This window comes from Oratosquilla oratoria, chromosome 43 (assembly GCF_046742065.1).
Source record: "Oratosquilla oratoria isolate Oo_2021 chromosome 43, ASM4674206v1, whole genome shotgun sequence".
NCBI classification, from domain to species: domain Eukaryota; kingdom Metazoa; phylum Arthropoda; class Malacostraca; order Stomatopoda; family Squillidae; genus Oratosquilla; species Oratosquilla oratoria.
Window position 1 is genome coordinate 36,454,255 of NC_134819.1, and position 20,445 is coordinate 36,474,699.

General features: G+C 40.8%; 1 protein-coding gene across 3 annotated transcripts in view; it reads left to right on the forward strand.

Annotated features, from left to right (window-relative positions):
• Nucleotides 1-4,648: 4,648 nt before the first annotated feature.
• The window catches only part of LOC143021898 (dedicator of cytokinesis protein 3-like), a gene marked incomplete at its 5' end in the record, with an annotated part of 69,296 nt that continues 53,499 nt past the window's right edge, over nucleotides 4,649-20,445 (forward strand). For 2 of the 3 annotated variants that reach the window (XM_076179717.1, XM_076179719.1), the window contains 10 exon segments: nucleotides 4,649-4,730; nucleotides 5,240-5,416; nucleotides 5,512-5,644; nucleotides 12,630-12,762; nucleotides 13,207-13,321; nucleotides 14,510-14,669; nucleotides 14,983-15,255; nucleotides 16,172-16,362; nucleotides 18,331-18,431; nucleotides 20,031-20,274. In XM_076179717.1, the coding sequence (XP_076035832.1) occupies nucleotides 4,649-4,730; nucleotides 5,240-5,416; nucleotides 5,512-5,644; nucleotides 12,630-12,762; nucleotides 13,207-13,321; nucleotides 14,510-14,669; nucleotides 14,983-15,255; nucleotides 16,172-16,362; nucleotides 18,331-18,431; nucleotides 20,031-20,274 (1,609 nt within the window). 3 annotated transcript variants of the gene reach the window in all.

Sequence of the window (20,445 nt, forward strand, 5' to 3'; positions counted from 1 at the left end):
TCTCTTATCATCTAGGAGAAGACACAGAGATCTTTTTTTCACTCTATGACGCAAAACAGAGTAGATTTATCAGGTAAGAAATTTTAGATATCATTATCTTATATCTTTCAGCAATTTTCTTATTTTGAGAAATTACCCATGTCTGGGGTATTGGCTGCATGTCATTGTGGGATTAAAAGCTGCTCAGTAGCATGCAGCTGATATTTTAAGGTCTGTATGAGGTGCCCCTATGGACCAGAGCCACACATCATTTTGTCTGTGATAGAGGAAATCTCTATCCATGGAGAAATGATGATACTTTATTATAATGTGACTGTCCCTCCATTATGCTGTCCCCCAACTCTTAATACTGTAATTGGTGAGGAACAGTGTGGATTTAGGACAGGTAGAGGTTGTGTAGATCAGATCTTTGTGGTAAGACAGATATGTGAGAAAGCTATAGGAAAGGGGAAGGATGCTTTTTGGGCTTTTATGGATCTGGAAAAGGCTTATGATAGGGTAGACAGAAAGGCACTGTGGGAGGTTATGCAGATTTATGGGATAGGAGGAAAGCTTTTGGGAGCTGTCAAGAGTTTTTATGCGAGTAGTAGAGCTTGTGTCAGGATTAGAAATGGAGAGAGTGAGTGGTTTGAAGTAAAGGTGGGACTTCGTCAAGGATGCGTTATGTCGCCCTGGCTGTTCAACTTATACATGGATGGGGTGGTGCGAGAGGTGAATGCTAGGGTAGTGGGTCAGGGATTGGAGATGGTTAAAGAAAATGGAGAAAAGTGGGAGGTGAGCCAGCTGTTGTTTGCGGACGACACTGCGCTTGTGGCAGGGTCGGAGGAGGGATTGAGGAAGCTGGTGGCAGAGTTTGGGAGAGTATGTGATAGAAGAAAGCTAAAGATAAATGTGGGTAAAAGTAAGGTGATGAGATGTTCAAGGGGTGAAAGTGGCAGTAGACTGGAAGTGAACATTAAGGGAGAGCGACTGGAGGAAGTGGATAGTTTTAGATACTTGGGTGCAAGTACATACATACATACATATACCAAGGCTTTTCCCCCCTTCCAAGGGAGGTAGCCAAAAAGGGAAAGGCATAAAAACACTCCCACCCATTTCATCCCTAAATACACTCCACACCCCTCCCACCCTTCCTCTCATCTGAGCACCTCCTGGATGACGGGTCATCCCTGCACCCTGCCCACCGCCCTGGGTCAGAAGCAGTGTCGCAAGACACAGTACATCCACAGCAAGGCCGCTTCATTTAATCGGCGACCCCCCCTCTCCGTCCCCCTTTGCATATAAGGAGAGGACGGGGAGAAATCCCTTCGGGCTGCGTCAAAATTTACTCACACATACTACCCCACCCCCCACCCCCCCGCCCATTCCTCCTCATGCAATCACAACATCATCCATATACAACCATTCTCCACTCACCTCTGTCTTCCGTCCTCTCCCTTCCTTCCTCAACAGACATTCCCCTCTTCCCCAAAGCCCCCTTCACCCCATCCATCCACCTCATCCTAGGACGTCCCCTCATGTTCACTCCCTCCACATCTGCCTTCCATACCTCTTTTACTAGTCTTTCTTCACTCATTCTTTCCATGTGTCCAAACCATCCTAATATTCTTTCATCAACCCTATCTCCCAAATCCTTTTTCACCCCTGTTCTACTCCTCACCTCCTCACCAAGTGTAGCAGGAAAAGGTGGAGTGAAGGTGGAGGTAGAATGTAGATTGAGAGAAGCGAGTAAATGCCTTGGTGGATTAAAGAGTGTAATGAGGAATAGACATTTAGGAATGGATGCGAAGAGGAGACTGTATGAAGGAGTGATTGTGCCAACAGCACTGTATGGGGCAGAAACGTGGAACATAAGAGAAGAAGAGAGAAGGAGTTTGAATGTGTTTGAGATGAGGTGTCTGAGAAGTATGGTGGGGGTTACTAGGCTGGATAGAGTGAGAAATGAGGAGGTGAGGAGGAGAACAGGGGTGAAAAAGGAGCTGGGAGATAGGGTTGATGAAAGAATATTAGGATGGTTTGGACACATGGAAAGAATGAGTGAAGAAAGACTAGTAAAAGAGGTATGGAAGGCAGATGTGGAGGGAGTGAACATGAGGGGACGTCCTAGGATGAGGTGGATGGATGGGGTGACGGGGGCTTGGGGGAAGAGGGGAATGTCTGTTGAGGAAGGAAGGGAGAGGACGGAAGACAGAGGTGAGTGGAGAATGGTTGTATATGGATGATGTTGTGATTGCATGAGGAGGAATGGGCGGGGGGTGGGGGGTGGGGTAGTATGTGTGAGTAAATTGTGACGCAGCCCGAAGGGATTTCTCCCCGTCCTCTCCTTATATGCAAGGGGGGACGGAGAGGGGGGGTCGCCGATTAAATGAAGCGGCCTTGCTGTGGATGTGCTGTGTCTTGCGACACTGCTTCTGACCCAGGGCGGTGGGCAAGGTGCAGGGATGACCCGTCATCCAGGAGGTGCTCAGATGAGAGGGAGGGTGTGGAGTGTATTTAGGGATGAAATGGGTGGGAGTGTTTTTATGCCTTTCCCTTTTTGGCTACCTCCCTTGAAAGGGGGAAAAAGCCTTGGTATATGTATGTATGTACCACTTCTCTGAATATTCATTCTATTCTTTCACTGAACCCTATGGTAGGGGAAAAGAATACTGCCACCAAGTGTTCCCACTTGAGTCATAAAAGGTGACAAAACTAGGATAGGGGTAGGGTTAGGCATCCTACTCTGTAGCCCAAAAGGGGATATTTCTAAAAAAAAAAAAAAAAAAAAAAAGCAAAGGCATAAGAGGGTCTGGGAGGAGTTTTCAAACCAGAACCCTAAGGTTTGGGTCTTTTAATGTGTGTGGGTGTGGTACAGATGAGAGTAAAAGGAAGGGATAGGCAGTATGTTTGTGAGAAGATGGATGTGTTGACATTGAATGAAACTCAAGTTGAAGGGGAGGGGTGAGTTAGAGTTTGGAAGTGTAGTTGGGTGTCAGGAGTAGGTGTGGTGGAGTGGAAGGAGGTTGCTTCAAGGTTAATGTGGATAAAGGTAAAACTGGGAAGGGAGATGTGGGTCTTTGTAGGTTTATACTGGCCTGGTAGTTAGAAGAGTGTAGTGGAAAGGGAGGATTTTTGGATAGATTTAAATGAGTGCATAGAGGATCAGGGAGAAATGTCAATAAAATAGTATTGGGAGATATTAATGCTAGGGTAGGAAATGAACCAATAGACAGAGTGGTTGGAGGTAGAGTGTAGATTGAGATAAGCAAGTAAATGCCTTGGGGGATTAAGAAGAGTTATGAGAAATAGACATTTGGGAATGGATGCTAAGAAGAAATTACTTGAAGAGGTGATTGTGTTAACAGCACTGTATGAGATAGAAACATGGAACATAAGAGACGAAGAGTTTAAATGTGTTTGAGATGAAATGCATGAGAAGTATGGTATGGGTTACTAGGCTGGATAGAGTAAGAAATGAGGAGGTGAGGAGGAGAGCAGGGTTGGAAAAGGAGTTTTGAGATTGGGTTGATGAGAGTGTATTGAGATGGTTTGGACACATGGAAAGATTAATAAAAGAGGTGTGTAAGGCAGAGGACATAATGGACATAAATTCATTAGAATCAGTACAGAGAAGAATGACCAAAATGATACATGGACTCGGAGATTTGCCATACGAAGAGAGGCTTAGGCACCTAAACTTACACTCTCTGGAAAGACGCAGAGTGCGGGGTGATCTAATAGAAGTGTTCAAGTGGATCAAAGGCTATAACAAGGGTGATGCAAACAAGGTCATCATAATAAAACAACAGGGTAGGACTCACAGTAATGGGTATAAACTGGACAAAATTTGATTTAAGAAGGAAATAGGCAAGAATTGGTTTACTAATAGGGTGGTCGATGAATGGAATAAACTTAGTAACCATGTAGTAAGCGCTGAAACTATCAGTTGTTTTAAAAAACGATTAGACAACTTTATGGATAGGGATGACAGGTGGTGATGGATACGGAGCTGCCTAGTGTAGGCCTTATGGTCTCTTGCAGTCTCCTTTATTCTTATGTTCTTTTGAGGTGGATGGAGTGAACAGGAAGGGGTTACTGAGGATGGGATGGATGGATGGGGTAAAAGGGGCATTGGGAAAGAAGGTAATGTCTGTTGAGGAAGGAAGGGAGAAGACAGAAAATAGGGATGAGTGGAGAGTGGTTGTGTACAGATATTCCTGTGATGCATGGAAGGGAGTGGCTGGGGGATGGGGGGGAGGGGTTAAGGGAGTATGTGTGAATGAAATTTTGATGCAGCCCAAAGGAATTTCTCCCAGTCTTCTCTTTTTCTGTATGAGGGGACAGAGAGGGGAGGGGGTCACTGATTAAATGAAGCGGCCTTGCTGTGGATGTGCTGTGTCTTGTGACACAGCTTCTGACCCAGGGCAGTGGGTGAGATGCAAGGATAACCCATCATCTAGGAGGAGCCAAGATAAAAGGGAGGGAGGTGGGTGAGTGGGAGTGGAGTTTGTGGGGATGGAATGGTTGGGAATGGATTTTATGCCTTTGTTTTTGGCTACCTCCCTTGTAAGGGGGAAAAACCCATTGGTATATGTATGTACAATTGGAAAAAATAATCATTCATACATGTATATGTATATATTTTTTCTGTTCTCTTCCTCCACATTAGTGAAAGGTTTCTAGTCAAACTTTCCAAAGAGGGCTTCTCCAACTACATTGACTGCATCAATAGCAATTGCACTGTCTTCACAGTAAGTATTTTTCTCAGAATTTTTAAGTTCCAAAGAATACTTGGTCCCAGAAGGACTTGAACTATATTGTTAAAATTTCTATTAGGCTTATTGTAATGGTTGTTCAATATATATATGGATGGAGTGGCAGTGAGGGTAAACATGAGTGCTAGGCAAATGTTTGGAATTGGTGGATAATGGCAGAGGGATGTGGAAGGTGAGTCAGTTGTTGCCTCCAATGAGGCAAAGGCCAGGGATGATTCTTCATCCATGAGTTACTAAAATGATAGGAGCAATGAATGGAAGTTGATGGGCGCTGGGCAGGTGTATGCTTAGGCTTAACCTCCCTGAAAAAGGAGAGAAAGCACCTTTTTTTTTATTATTAAATTATGTACCTTTGCTGCATTCACTGTTGAGTTGTTCTGAAAATATTCTATATATAAGAATTTAGAGATTGTGTGAAAACAATTTGCCTTTTTAATATGGTTTGAATCATGATTGTTTTAGTATATTTTTCCTTCCCCATATAGGATCTAGGTAGTGCAGATCTTGATTCAGAGTTATATATTGTCACTCAAGTTATACGTATTGGAAGGATGATGTTCTCAGAATCTGGCAAGAAAACATCTGTGCAAAACTTCCGAAGACCTTATGGAGTTGCCCTTTTTAAACTAACAAGTTCCTTGCTTAAAGGAAGTGATGGAGAGGTGAGAAGTATTAACTCTTGTAGCTGTGAATATAAACTTTCTGTTTAAAAATGCAACACCACAGGCATGATAAGTGGAACTTATTCATAGGTTAGCCTTTGTCTTTTTCGCAGGTGGAGTTGTCTGGAAAGCTCTTCAGTTCTGATGAAAAAGATTTTTGGCAACTACATGAACTCATACTAAAGAAGCAGTCTAATAAGTATTCCATTCTATCAAATACCAGCTATGGTAAGAGAGAAATAGTTATGATCAATGTTGATCTAGAAATTATTTATGCATATGTGTGGTTTGTTTATATGTAGTCTCATAATAGACTTGTACAGTATTTTGTGTGTGGGTATGGGTAAGTGGGTAAGTGCGTTAATGGATGGGTGAATATGTGGACAAGTGGGTGGTATAATTTCCATGAAGGTTTTTTTTTACAGAAAACAGTAAGAATGGATAAGAAGGCTGACATCACATAAATTCCAATGATAAGGAAACATAACTGTCACATTGAAGAACAGTGTAGTAGAAGATAAGAGTTAGTATATAGACTTGGTATACATACACAATAATTACCCACCACCACAACTATATACAGCAGCCAAACACACAAGTATACCACACTAAACTGAAAATTTACATTCTCTCAGAAATCCACAGTGATACTGCTTACACCAGAAATATCCAACAGTTCAAATTGATGGACAAAACCTTCTCATCTATCTATATACCAAGGGCCTCTTCCCCCCTAATAATGGAGGTAGCCTAATCAAAGGCATACACCCACTCCCACCCATTCCACTCCCAACCACCACCCTTGTTTCCCTCTTATCTTAGCTCCTCATGGATGAAGAGTCACCCCTGTCTCCGGGGCACTGCTCAAAATCTTCCACTGGTCAAAAATCTGAAAATACTGGGACTCCCGTTTGACACCCATAACCTTTACCCCACATATAAAAGACCTTATAATGAAACCAAATAAGAAACTGAATATAATGAGAGCTGTTGGACACATGCACACAATATATATATATATATATTGTCACATATATTCCCATATATGTAAGGTGGGAATAGTTTATTACTTTGGATAATGGCACTTCACGATTACGTGGGGTGTCAAATTACAGGACGAGTACGGGAGGACGCGTGGGAAGGAAAACCTACTCAATGGAGTATTTGTTCTAACACTCAGCCTAGAACGAAGGAGAACGTTTTTAGTTAATTGACCAATGAGATTCAACCACCATAGATGCAATTCCTATGGGCCAATCAGAGGATTTTGTAGAGAAGAACCAGAGCGCCTTGGGCGTGTCAGAATCAGTTTTAGAGTAGAGGGTATGATGTAAAGGTGTCACCTCGAAGGGGTCGTCGGCTGAAGTAAGTCCTCTGTACTCCCCCTGTATTAGTCGTAAGACAATAACTCAGCTATTTTAATCTAGTGTTTCAAGTAGTGGTGTGAAATGTTTATGGTAGTGACTTAGACAGTGTTTTTCGTTGGTAAAGTATTAATTAATTAATTAATCTTCTTTCACCCCCGTTAAAAGTTTTCGAGCGAGAATCTTCTGTTTTGAAACCTATTTACCCATTTGACTGGAAACTTATTTACTTGAATATTCAGTGATTGTAATCCTTCATGTAATCCTATTAACTTTGATAAATGCACAGAATAACGTTTAACACTATTCATTAAAGTTAATAGGATTACATACATACATATACCAAGGCTTTTTCCCCCTTCCAAGGGAGGTAGCCAAAAAGGGAAAGGCATAAAAACACTCCCACCCATTTCATCCCTAAATACACTCCACACCCCTCCCACCCTTCCTCTCATCTGAGCACCTCCTGGATGACGGGTCATCCCTGCACCCTGCCCACCGCCCTGGGTCAGAAGCAGTGTCGCAAGACACAGTACATCCACATCGAGGCCGCTTCATTTAATCGGCGACCCCCCCTCTCCGTCCCCCTTTGCATATAAGGCGAGGACGGGGAGAAATCCCTTCGGGCTGCGTCAAAATTTACTCACACATACTACCCCACCCCACACTTCCCCGCCCATTCCTCCTCATGCAGTCACAACATCATCCATATACAACCATTCTCCACTCACCTCTGTCTTCCGTCCTCTCCCTTCCTTCCTCAACAGACATTCCCCTCTTCCCCAAAGCCCCCTTCACCCCATCCATCCACCTCATCCTAGGACGTCCCCTCATGTTCACTCCCTCCACATCTGCCTTCCATACCTCTTTTACTAGTCTTTCTTCACTCATTCTTTCCATGTGTCCAAACCATCCTAATATTCTTTCATCAACCCTCTCTCCCAAATCCTTTTTCACCCCTGTTCTCCTCCTCACCTCCTCATTTCTCACTCTATCTAGCCTAGTAACCCCCACCATACTTCTCAGACACCTCATCTCAAACACATTCAAACTCCATCTCTCTTCTTCTCTTATGTTCCACGTTTCTGCCCCATACAGTGCTGTTGGCACAATCACTCCTTCATACAGTCTCCTCTTCGCATCCATTCCCAAATGTCTATTCCTCATTACACTCTTTAAACCACCAAGGCATTTACTCGCTTCTCTCAATCTACATTCTACCTCCACCTTCACTCCACCTTTTCCTGCTACACTTGCACCCAAGTATCTAAAACTATCCACTTCCTCCAGTCGCTCTCCCTTAATGTTCACTTCCAGTCTACTGCCACTTTCACCCCTTGTACATCTCATCACCTTACTTTTACCCACATTTATCTTTAGCTTTCTTCTATCACATACTCTCCCAAACTCTGCCACCAGCTTCCTCAATCCCTCCTCTGACCCTGCCACAAGCGCAGTGTCGTCCGCAAACAACAGCTGGCTCACCTCCCACTTTTCTCCATTTTCTTTAACCATCTCCAATCCCTGACTCACTACCCTAGCATTCACCTCTTGCACCACCCCATCCATGTATAAGTTGAACAGCCAGGGATTACAATCACTGAATATTCAAGTGAATAAGTTTCCAGTCAAATGGGTAAATAGGTTTCAAAACAGAAGATTCTCAGGCCTGATGGAGACGGCATGCACACTACCGCCAGACACACCCACATCACTCTTGTCCCTCTCCTGGTACGCTTTCCACACACCGAGGTGACACAACTGCTGCTTCCGTCTCCTACCCGGAGTGACAACCACTTTGTTCAGTTCCCTCACTCGTTTTGTCACGTTGTACGGGTCGCTGAACCTCGCTCCTCGCTTAAACTCTCGCACTTTCGCCTTCACTCGCTCTTGAACACTCTGCCAACATGAGGTCAACCTACTTCTCACTGCCTCCACTGACTTCATCACTCTTGGATCACCTTTATGTCCTGCAAAGGAATTATCATGCCCTAATTGCATAACTCCTTCCCTGTAGACCTTCGGCAACACTATTTGTCGCCTATCAGACCATCCTGTGTCATCAGTAGAGCAGGTACTATCCACCCACTTGCGGAATAGTACTCCCGACTCTAAAGAGTATTCCTCTGACAACTCACTCTCACTCACCACTCCTTCCTTCCGGTCTCTCAAATCGGAGCCAACTCTCTGTAAGCCACGGGGGCTCATTGCCTCCACCTCTTTCTCTCCCATTCCCTGTAAGACACTGGGACCCCTTGTTTCACCCTCCTTCTCTCCAATTCTTTGTGAGTCATTAGGACTCTTTTCTCCTTTCTTCCCACCCATTCTGTGTGAGTCATTAAGACTCCTCCCATCTCCTTTCTTCTCTCCCTTTCTGTGCGAGTCGTTTAGACTCCATTTCTCTCCTTTCTTCTCTCCCTTTCTGTGTGAGTCGCTTAGACTCCATTTATCTCCTCTCCCTTTCTGTGTGAGTCGCTTAGACTCCATTTCTCTCCTTTCTTCTCTCCCTTTCTGTGTGAGCCACTTAGACTCCATTTCTCTCCTTTCTTCTCTCCCTTTCTGTGTGAGTCACTTAGACTCCATGTCTCTCCTGTCTTCTCTCCCTTTTTGTAAGAGTCGCTTAGACTCCTTTTCTCTCCTTTCTTCTCTCCCTTTCTGTGTGAGCCACTTAGACTCCATTTCTCTCCTTTCTTCTCTCCCTTTTTGTGTGAGTCATTTAGACTCCATTTCTCTCCTGTCTTCTCTCCCCTTTTGTATGAGTCGCTTAGACTCCTTTTCTCTCCTTTCTTCTCTCCCATGAACAGACGAGTCAGGTCAAACACTCCCGACTCACTGCCTCGTTCCTCACGGAACAGGAACCTCAAGTCCACCTCTGTCTCGACTTGAGTATTTTCACTAGGGATTCTTCCCTCGGGATTGAGACTGTCCTTACATTTAGGATTTCCACAGCCTTCCCCTCTCGAGACATTTATTGGCCTCACTTGGTCCTTAGACCCTTCTCTCTCTCTTCTCTCCCATGTAGGTGTGGGGCACATCTTCCCACCCACTAAGTCATTTCCTAGAATGACTTCAACTCCTTCCACTGGCAACCGATCTACTAGACCTATCTTTGCCTGTCCCTCATATAGAGGTGATTCCATATCTACCTCCACCAGTGGCACCTTGGCTAGGCCTCCTAGGAAGCCTATAACTACTCTCCCTTTTGCTACAGGTTTTTCAACTAAGCTACTCAGCATTACTGATTGGAGGGCTCCTGAGTCTCTCAGAATGGTCACCTCTTTTCTCTTCTCTCCCTTTATGGTGACTGTTCCTTGAAAAAGGAACGGGTCATAACCTCTCAAGTGAGGTTTCATCTCATCCTTCTCCATGCCGTCTGTGGCAACCTTACTCATGAGGGCCACTACTTTGGTGGTCTCCTCCTCGTCCTCCCCCTCTCAGACTTTACTTTCTATGTGGGTGTCCCATCTATTTAATAATACTATGGGTTTAACCCCCTCTATTTCCCTTCTCCTGTGCCAACAATCCCTCGTCAGGTGGCCTATCCTTCCACAATAGCTACATGAAATTATCTGTGATGACTTACTATAGTCACCTTTCTTGACCTCTAGGGATTTTGTAGGTCCACCTGAGGAGGTTGATTGTGGGATCCTCGGCTGTTCCTCTCTCCCCCTTGGAGTAACTGAGAATTTCCCTGCAGTAGGTTTAAGTATTTCATATTTATCTGCTAATACAGCAGCCTCTTCCAACTTCGAGACTTCTTTCTCCTGAAGATACAATGACACCTCTTTAGGGATGGATCTCAGATACTCTTCCATTAACATTAACTCAGCTAGTTTCCTATAATCTCCATTTACGTTATGGGATCTTACCCATTGGTCCCATAACATTCTTTTCTCTCTACTAAATTCAACGTGTGAGATATTAGATTGCTTCCTTTGATTCCTAAATTTTACCCTATAAACTTCAGGCACTAATTCACAGGCTCGTAGGATAGCTGATTTGATTTCATCATAATCCTTTGTTTGTGAATCCTCTAAAGCACCATAAACTCTTAGCGGTTTCCCTCTGAGGCTTGTTCGCAACAATGCAGGCCAATACTGCTTCGGCCACTGATAATCTTCCGCTATTCCTTCAAACGTTCTAAAGTAAGTATCCACCTGTGATTCATCAAATTCAGGAAGCAATTTAGCGTTATGCACTACATCAAAATTGAGCCTCCTATTCACGAGTTGAGATTCTGATAGCACTCGTCTACTTTCTTGCAAGTTAACTTGAAGTCTAAGGTTTTTATTGTCTATTCTAGCCTTTTCAGTTTCTTCCCTCTTTACTTCAGCTTCTATCTTAGCTATCTCTAACTTCAACCGTAATTCGCTTAATCGAGACTCAGTGTTTTGAGATTCACCCTTCTCTATTTCCTCTTCCACTTCTTCCTCTTCCTCACATTCTGAAGTGACAGACTCTCTATCTGCCCTTCCTTCATCTCTCATTGCCCCACTTTCATCTCGATTATGCACCATTTCTGCAACAATTCTTATTAATTCAGTTTTATTTGCCTCATGTGCGTGCTCAACCCCTAGACTTTGTGCTATGAATCTCAAATCATTAGCAGTAAGGCTCTGTATCTCCTTTTTAGTAGGTTGTTTGTGTACAAACTCCAATACCTCCTCTGTACTTGTCAACTTCATTTTCTCACACTATTGATCCTATTTAATACTAAATATTTTCGTTGGTAATTCTTTCACTTTACCGTTAAAATCCTGGCAAGGTCGCCAATTTATATGTTACGAATCTCGCTCACGTATCTGACTTGCAATAGATTAAGTATGTTAAATGAGTTCCCAAGACCCCATGTCTTTGGGATAACTCAAATAGAAATTGTAAAGTTGTCAGACTCGTAACACATAGTAAGAGTGAATGGGTGACTGAGTTCCGAAGACCCCATGTCTTTGGGATAACTCCAATAGAAATTACAAGGTTGCCACTTGATTTTATATTATCATAAAAATCAAGAAAAATGAAACGCACAGAATAACGTTTAACACTATTCATTAAAGTTAATAGGATTACATGAAGGATTACAATCACTGAATATTCAAGTGAATAAGTTTCCAGTCAAATGGGTAAATAGGTTTCAAAACAGAAGATTCTCGCTCGAAAACTTTTAACGGGGGTGAAAGAAGATTAATTAATTAATTAATACTTTACCAACGAAAAACACTGTCTAAGTCACTACCATAAACATTTCACACCACTACTTGAAACACTAGATTAAAATAGCTGAGTTATTGTCTTACGACTAATACAGGGGGAGTACAGAGGACTTACTTCAGCCGACGACCCCTTCGAGGCGACACCTTTACATCGTACCCTCTACTCTAAAACTGATTCTGACACGCCCAAGGCGCTCTGGTTCTTCTCTACAAAATCCTCTGATTGGCCCATAGGAATTGCGTCTATGGTGGTTGAATCTCATTGGTCAATTAACTAAAAACGTTCTCCTTCGTTCTAGGCTGAGTGTTAGAACAAATACTCCATTGAGTAGGTTTTCCTTCCCACGCGTCCTCCCGTACTCGTCCTGTAATTTGACACCCCACGTAATCGTGAAGTGCCATTATCCAAAGTAATAAACTATTCCCACCTTACATATATGGGAATATATGTGACAATATATATATATATATATATATATATATATATATATATATATATATATATATATATGTAAATACACACACGCGCGCACGCATTGGGAAAGAGGGGAATGGCTGTTGAGGAAGGAAGAGAAAAGACAGAAGATAGAGGTGAGTGGAGAATGCAACAAGATAATGATGCTGGAATTTTCTCTCCAGGTTTGGTAGTGAGTGTAAAGGTTTTGCATGGTGAGCTGGAGCAAGCTACGAAGGAGAATCCACTGTTGCTCAAAAATGTATGCATCACAAAGAAGCTTGGCTTTTCAGATGTTATCATGCCTGGTGATGTTAGGTAAGTCATTTACAATATGTGGTTTAGACACACTGATGTCTTTGCACCTAGATTCTGATTCTTATCCCTGCATAATTGTCTTTTCATAATGTCCCCTACTGCTATCCAAGATTTAGTATTTTACTAATTCATACCTTATCAATAAAACTAATGGTCACTGTATGCATTAATATGATTGCAAGTAATTATATGGATGAGTAAGAGAGAAGTATAAACAAAACAAGCACATTTTAAGTGAAATTTTGTTACCAATTAGTTTTACCTTATAGTGTCTTCTTGCAAAATACATTTTCTTTTTGCAATGTGGGATTATTTTTATTCTTTTCATTACATTTATTTTTCATGTAATCTAATAGTGATTTATATATATATATATATATATATATATATATATATGTATGTATGTATGTAATTTCTATGTACATATTAATTTGTATATTTCAGAAATGACCTCTATATTACATTAAGCCATGGTGAATTTGAAAGAGGTGGAAAATCTACAGGAAAGAATATTGAGGTTTCAGTTCATGCTTTAGATTATGAAGGACAGCCCATTGAGGTATATGCATGTATAATAAAAGTTCTTGATAGTTATAGATTGCTTGTAGTAATTTGTCCTCTCATTTTTTCTGTAAATAGACTGTTATAGGTGATAAAGAGTGGTAAAGAAAGCCCAATACAACATTATATCTTGAATGTCTTGAAGTCATATTTTACCGTATTTCATAACAATATAAAATTGGTGTCTTGTTTTACTGACTGGGAACTCACAACCCCACAATGGCTAGCAACAATTATGGGGCCCTAATGTAGATCTCTTTTGAAGGAAACAAGTTCAGTGTTTCTGTACTGTATCATCAATTTATAATAGGATAGGAATTTATAGTTGTCAGCTTTTCTTATATGAAAAGTTGGATGAAGTACATTTGAAGTTGATAGTGAGAGATCATGGGCACAGTTCAGATGCTCTCAGCCCCATAGAACTGTATCTCTAGATAGAGGTGAGGGTGTTGATGACATTTGATGATGGGCAACAGGGAGATGGTTCTGTAATGACTATCTCATAGGATCACCACTTGCTGGTATCCATTATTGGTTCTTCATATCCCATAACGATACACAAGGTTTCAATTTATTATATGAATGCATGTTCAAATTATTTCTTCTTAATTTCAAGGCAGTAATTACTTTAAACCTGAAGGCCACCTGTTTCATTATTAAGACAGTTTGACTTGCACAGTCCCTGTTTTTGGTATTGACTGCATAAGCTTTTTGCAGTTGATATTTTAGAGACCTCAGTAACATCTCTATGAACCAGTTTCAGGCAGCATTCTATAATTAACAGGGGCTTATCTTCACTTAAAAAAAATTGAAGAATTATCAATATTGATATACTGACTTACACATTATTATTAAGTGTTACAGTTCAGGACTACAAACTAATAGAATCATGTCAAATGAAGCTGAGTTTTAGGTTGTGTGGATGGTAATGTCAGGCAGAAACTTGCATTATACACATGTAGAAAGACAAAGTTAGCCCAGACTCCTATTGAAAGCTAAGAAATAGTAATCAGCATTAATGCTATGTACTCAGAAGTGTGGTAGCATAGCTAATGTTTCAGTGAGAAACACCATCTCCCAGCCTGTTGTTCATTGGGTTTTCTTCACCAATTTGTGCAGTATAAATGTTGTATTTTCCATCAGGGAATATGAAAATTAAGCTCTAACTTTGCTTGTCTTTATACAGTGCATCTACAGTGGGACAGGTCATGATGGCACCACAGAATTCTCATCAATGGTCATGTACCACAATAACTCACCACGTTGGTCAGAGAGGCTCAAAATTGCAATACCCATTGATAAATTCTCAGGAGCACATCTCAGACTTGAATTTAGACACTGCTCAAGTAAGTGGATAGTCTGATACTATTAGACCCCTTCAGCCCAGGGGCAACCCCTAGTATTAAAGGAAATAATTGTTATATTTGCTTGACCCAAATTTATAATGTATGCTGCCACTGAAAGGATTATTCTAAATAGTCTTAACATCAGGAGGTTGTTGTGATGTGAATTAACTCTTCTACACCTGCCATAACAAAGCCTTTGAATAATGATACTTTGTTGAAGGGGACTCATGCTTAATTCCTTAATCCCCCCTATATGGTGGGAAGACTGGACGACATGAAAATAAGATATAAATGTTTTTCTATTTCTCTTCAGCTCGTGAGAAAGGAGAAAAGAAGATGTTTGGATTTTCTTTTGTGCGTCTGATGGACGACGAAGCTGGAACAACTTTACGTGATGGGGCCCACGAATTGTGTGTCTACAAGTGTGATGACCGGTCCAAGCTCTCCAACCCCGAGGAGTACATCACAATGCCTTTCATCACACGGGAGGCCGTTGAGTGCATTTACTCGTTACCCTTTCAGCGATCCACCAAAGAAGTCATGGTTATCAACACATTATTATGTTCCACAAAACTGACACAAAATGGCAAGTTATTTTTTTTATTGTTTTGTATTGATTGTAACTATTGTGTGCAGAAGATCAGTGGTGGAATGTGGGTAAAAGTAAAGTGATAAGAGGTACAAGGAATGATGATGGTAGCAGGATGAATGTCAGTGTGAAGTAATAAGTTTTCATTGTCATTAACCAGGACTTTTGTGTTGTACAAAAGAAGTGGAGTGATAGAGTTGGTCTAAGAAATTTAAGTAGTGGAGTTTAAAGGAGGGACAGTAGACATTAAAAGTGATAAGTAATCCTTTTGGAGGGGAAATTATACTTTTTGTAAAACTGCTCTGTGACTAGGCCATAGGGAAGTCACTAAATTCCCAAAAGCAGTGATTGTATAAAATTTATAGCTTCTCTTCTTGCAAGGGGAGAAAGACTTTTTGGTGTATGTGTGTATGAGACATATGATATCAATATCTTATATTGGGATATGAATGTGAAATGGAGAGTTTTATGTAATTTGGGTCAATTGCCAGTGAATAGAGAAACTGCATTAAAAAATAAATAAATAAATAAATAAATCCACTTCTTCAGCCATGGAATCTGCCACCATCACCACGTCTTGTATATCTCATTACATTACCTTTACCCACATTCACTCTCCACTTTCTCTTCTTAAACACCCCTCCAAACAGTCATAATTTGTTTCAGTCTCTCTCAGAATCAGCCACAAATGCATTGTCATTCAGAAGCAACAGCAGATTATTTAAATAATTCTAAAATGCTTCTCTACTCTTACACATGTTATCACTTGCTTCATCCCAGGATATCATCAGGTCAGAGGAGCTAATTGATTAGTGGTATTCCTCATTCAAGATTCTTCATATGAATTTCATGTACTACATAATTTGTATGAATTTTTCTGTTTATCTCACTGCTCTGTCATTTCTATCTACAGTGGATTTACTGTCGCTGCTGAGATGGAGGTCAGCTCCTGATGGCATCGGCGAAACATTATCTCGTGTTTCACGGGTTGATGGTGCTGAGACTGTGAAGTTCCTCCAAGATGTACTGGATGCACTCTTTGCTATGTTCTCAACTGAGGATGGCAACTCCACCCAACACTCAGGACATGTCTTCCAGGCACTAGTAAGATTTCTTTGTCATTGGTAAAATTTATACATAATTCACCATGATAATGGCAATATTTTCCATAGGATGTAATGGTACTGTATTAGTAAAGCCAATGGGTATCTATAGTGGAAAATTTAAGATGTATTTTCATTGTAGCTTCTTGGAATTTTCTTGCTGATATTCTGTATAATTTTTGTGATCTCTTTTACTGCCTTGTCTATGGAAGGAAACTGGGGGTTACATTAAAATTTTCTTTAATGCTTTTCTATATCTTCTTTGTAGTCTTGCCAATTTGTCTTCTTGTAGTTTATGGGCACATGGAAAGAATGAGTGACAAAAGACTAGCAGAAAGAATGGGTAAAGCACAGGTAGTTGGGAGCAAACTTCAGGGGAAGACTGAGAATAGGATGAGGTGAAGGGGCCTTGGAGAAAAGGGGAATGTCTGTTGAGGAGGGAAGGGAGAGTTCAGAAGATAGATGCAAATAGAGAATAGTTGTGAATAGATAATAAACTGATATGGCACAAAGGAATTTCTCTTCAGATTATTTTATTTCATTTATTTGTTTATTTATTTATATATATATATATATATATATATATTTTTTTTTATATATATATATATATATTTTTTTTTTTTTTTTTTTTTTTTGTGTGTGTGTGTGTGTGAGTGGTCAAAAAGGGAGGGTCAACATGTAGATATATTGGTGAAGGTAAACCAGCTTTGGCTGTTGGGCTGTGCTGTGGAGGTGCTGTGTCTTGCTACATTGCGTCTGACTCAGGCAATGGGATAGCCCCTCATCCACAAGGAGATAACATATTTTTGAAAAGATAGGTGGAGGGTGGGTACATGCCTTGGCTGTTTACCTCCTTTATGAGAGCAAAGAAATCTTTTCATATATAAACAAACGAAAAGTTGTTTGTGTAGATTTTATGTAGATGTAAGCCACATTTTTTCATCAAGGTTTGGTTATCTCTCATAGTGGTTCGAGGGTAGACCATGGATAGTTTCCATGTTGTAGTTAGAGAAAGGGCGAACACATTGTTATATTTGGACATGTTGCTTGTATTTCGAGGTCGTCTAGTGGCATGTTTGCTTGAGTTTATTATGTTTAGGTTGGGGATTTGTTGTTAGGTTGTTTCCTCATTGATCTGCTGTTTGTATATAGCTATGATATATGGTGTGCAAACTTCAAACCCACAACTCTTGAAAAAAAAAAAATTATTAAAAAAAAAAACAATAAAACCAGATACAGATGCCATCCCTTCCTTTTCCAACAAAGATGTACATACATAGCTTTATACCAAAGGGTCCTTTTCTCCTTTTAAAAAAGGATGGCCAAGTCAGAATGTAAACTTGCCTTACACCCACCCCATACCTATCCAGAAGCCTGTTTGTTGTTCTTCCCACCTTAGTCTTCTCACTCTTCCATTTTGTTGACTTCGACAACACACACAAGCATGGTGGCATTGTTTGTATCCTTCCTCATAGACAATAAGAAAATAAAGAATTGAGACTTAGGAGTAGTAAAAGAGGGCTTCAAATGGGACAGCAGGTAGGAGGGATAGAAAAAAAATGGTATAAAAATTGTACATAAATACATTAACATACATAACAAAAGGCCTTTTTCCCTTCATAAGGAGATGGCTGAGTCAAAGAACACACACACCCACTCTACATCCATCCAACACCCATCAGAACCTATTTGTCACCCTTCTCATCTTAGCACCTCATGTATGAAGAGTCAAAGGCAATGCAAAGATACTGCACTTTCAAAACAGGGCTTGACAATCAGATCTGGTTTGCCCACCACTTCATTATAATGTGCTTATTTAATTAGATGGTAAATACTTAATGAATTTTATGATGACATAGTAATAAACCTTTTATGATTTGGTTTTGATGAGTTTTATGAATAATAGATAAGATGCACTTTTTCCAGCAATAATGTGTAGATTAACAAATACCATTTATTGTACTCACAGGTCAGTATATTTAGCCTGCTCGAAGATAGCAAGTTTGAACACTTCAAACCTGTCATGGATGCCTATATCACAGGACACTTTGCTGCAGCCCTTGTGTACAAGTAAGCAAGATGAACTCAGTTTTGTAAAATTGACTGCATAGCATTATTAGAAGGATGTAATCTTTGTATGGTTTTAGCAGGAAGGAATGAAGGATGTATGCGATTGAGGGGAAAAAGGGTGAGGGTGCTCCTTTTCCATAAACGAGTGTAGAGAGTTTTAGGAGGAATTTGAGTGTTGAGGGATCTCAGTGCTAGAGTAGATGAGCCAATTGATGAAATCATAGGGAGGTACAGGATGTCAGGTAAGAACAGTAGTGGAAAGAAGATTGACAGGTTGGTGGATGCAAGGGAGGTTGAGAGGGAATTAGTGGACCATGTAGTACCCAAAAGGAGGATTGGAGAAATTCTGGATGTAAATATTTTCAGGGGAGAGAGCAGAGAATTGTCAGATGATTATCTAGTAGGAGGGAAATTGAGTGTGAAGGTAAACTGAAGAAGGGGAGAAAGGGAAGGAGTCAGAAAAATGCTGAAGGTGAACAAATTAAATGACAAGGAAAAAGAGTAAAAATACAAGGAGAAACCAAGAGAAGTATGTGAGGTACTGAAGGGTAAAAGAGAAATGTGTAGAGAAAGAATGGGCATCTTTCAAGGAGAAAGTACCAAAGTGTACAAAGACTACTATGTGGGGTCGATGAGGATGGGGAGGAACTGAAGCAAAGGCAGTAAATGGTGGGGGTGAAGAATGAAAGGTAATGATGGAGGAAAAGAAGCAAGCATATGAAGATTGGTTGCAAAGTAGAACTAGGGAAGTATTGGAGAGCTACAGAAGGAAGAGTGTAGAAGCAAAATGCAAAGTGAAGGAGGCAGTGAGAGCAGATGTAGGATTGGGTAGTTGTTTGACGGAAAATTTTGAAAAGAATATGAATTATAGAGTAAAGGAACCAAGCCTGGGGGGAATGAAAAGTATTATGAGAAATAGGTATCTGGGATTGAATCAAAAGAGAAGGTTAGATGGAGTAATTGTGTTCAGAACATTGGAGCAAAAACTTGGAATTTGAAGGAAGCTAAAAGGAAGAACTTAGATGGGTTTGGAAGACATTATAAAGATGGATAGGGTGAAAAATGTGGAGGTGAGGCATAGATTGAGAGTAGAAAGAGAGCTGTTGAATAGGGTAGATTAAAGAGTATTGGATAGTTTAAGCACATAGAAAGGATGAGGAAAGATAAGCATAAGGAGAGTGGATTGAGTGGGCTGAGAGGAAGACCAAGAATGAATGATCAGAAGGGGACATTGGATCCAAGAGGAATACCAGTCAAGCAAGGAAGAGAGGTGCAAAAAGAAAAGTGGCGAATGGTTGTAAATGAATGAAAGGATGTTATTGTCTGCTTCATCAATTTTTTCAAGTGAATGAGAAGGGGGTGGCTCTATAATAAAGTGGTGTGGGTAAACCAGTTCCAGTTGTCAGTCCCTGCTGTGGAAGCACTGTCTTGTAGCATTGAGTTTGATGTAAGTAGTGTAGAGAGGGAACAGATTGGTATTGCATGGGTATTGGGTGAGTGTAGGTTGGGTGTATGCTTTGATTTCATCTGTGGAATGATTGATTTCAGATGCATGTTTTCCTACAGTACATACCTTTACCAAGATCACTTCTTCCACAGAGGCTTGATAAGTTGTGTGCGACATCTGTCCGACTTGTGCCCACAGACGGACAAGCAAGATCCCATCCTCAGGTGCTTCCGTTCATTAGAATACATCTTCAAATTCATCATTCAGTCCCGATTATTGTTTGCACGTGCTACAGGTGGCCAGAATGAGGACTCATTCAGAATTGATGTTGAATGTCTCTTCAAGTCATGTGCTACAATGTTGAGTGTTCAGGCTTCCAACATTCTTCAAACTCAAGTATGATATACAGAACTTTATAGCCTCATATAATTCTGAACTATAACACACACAATTTTATTAATATTATTATTTTTTTTTTTTTACATACTTATACCAACAGCTTTTTCCCCCATACAAGGGAGGTAGCCAATGTCAAAAGCATAAATCCACTCCCACCCATTTCATCCC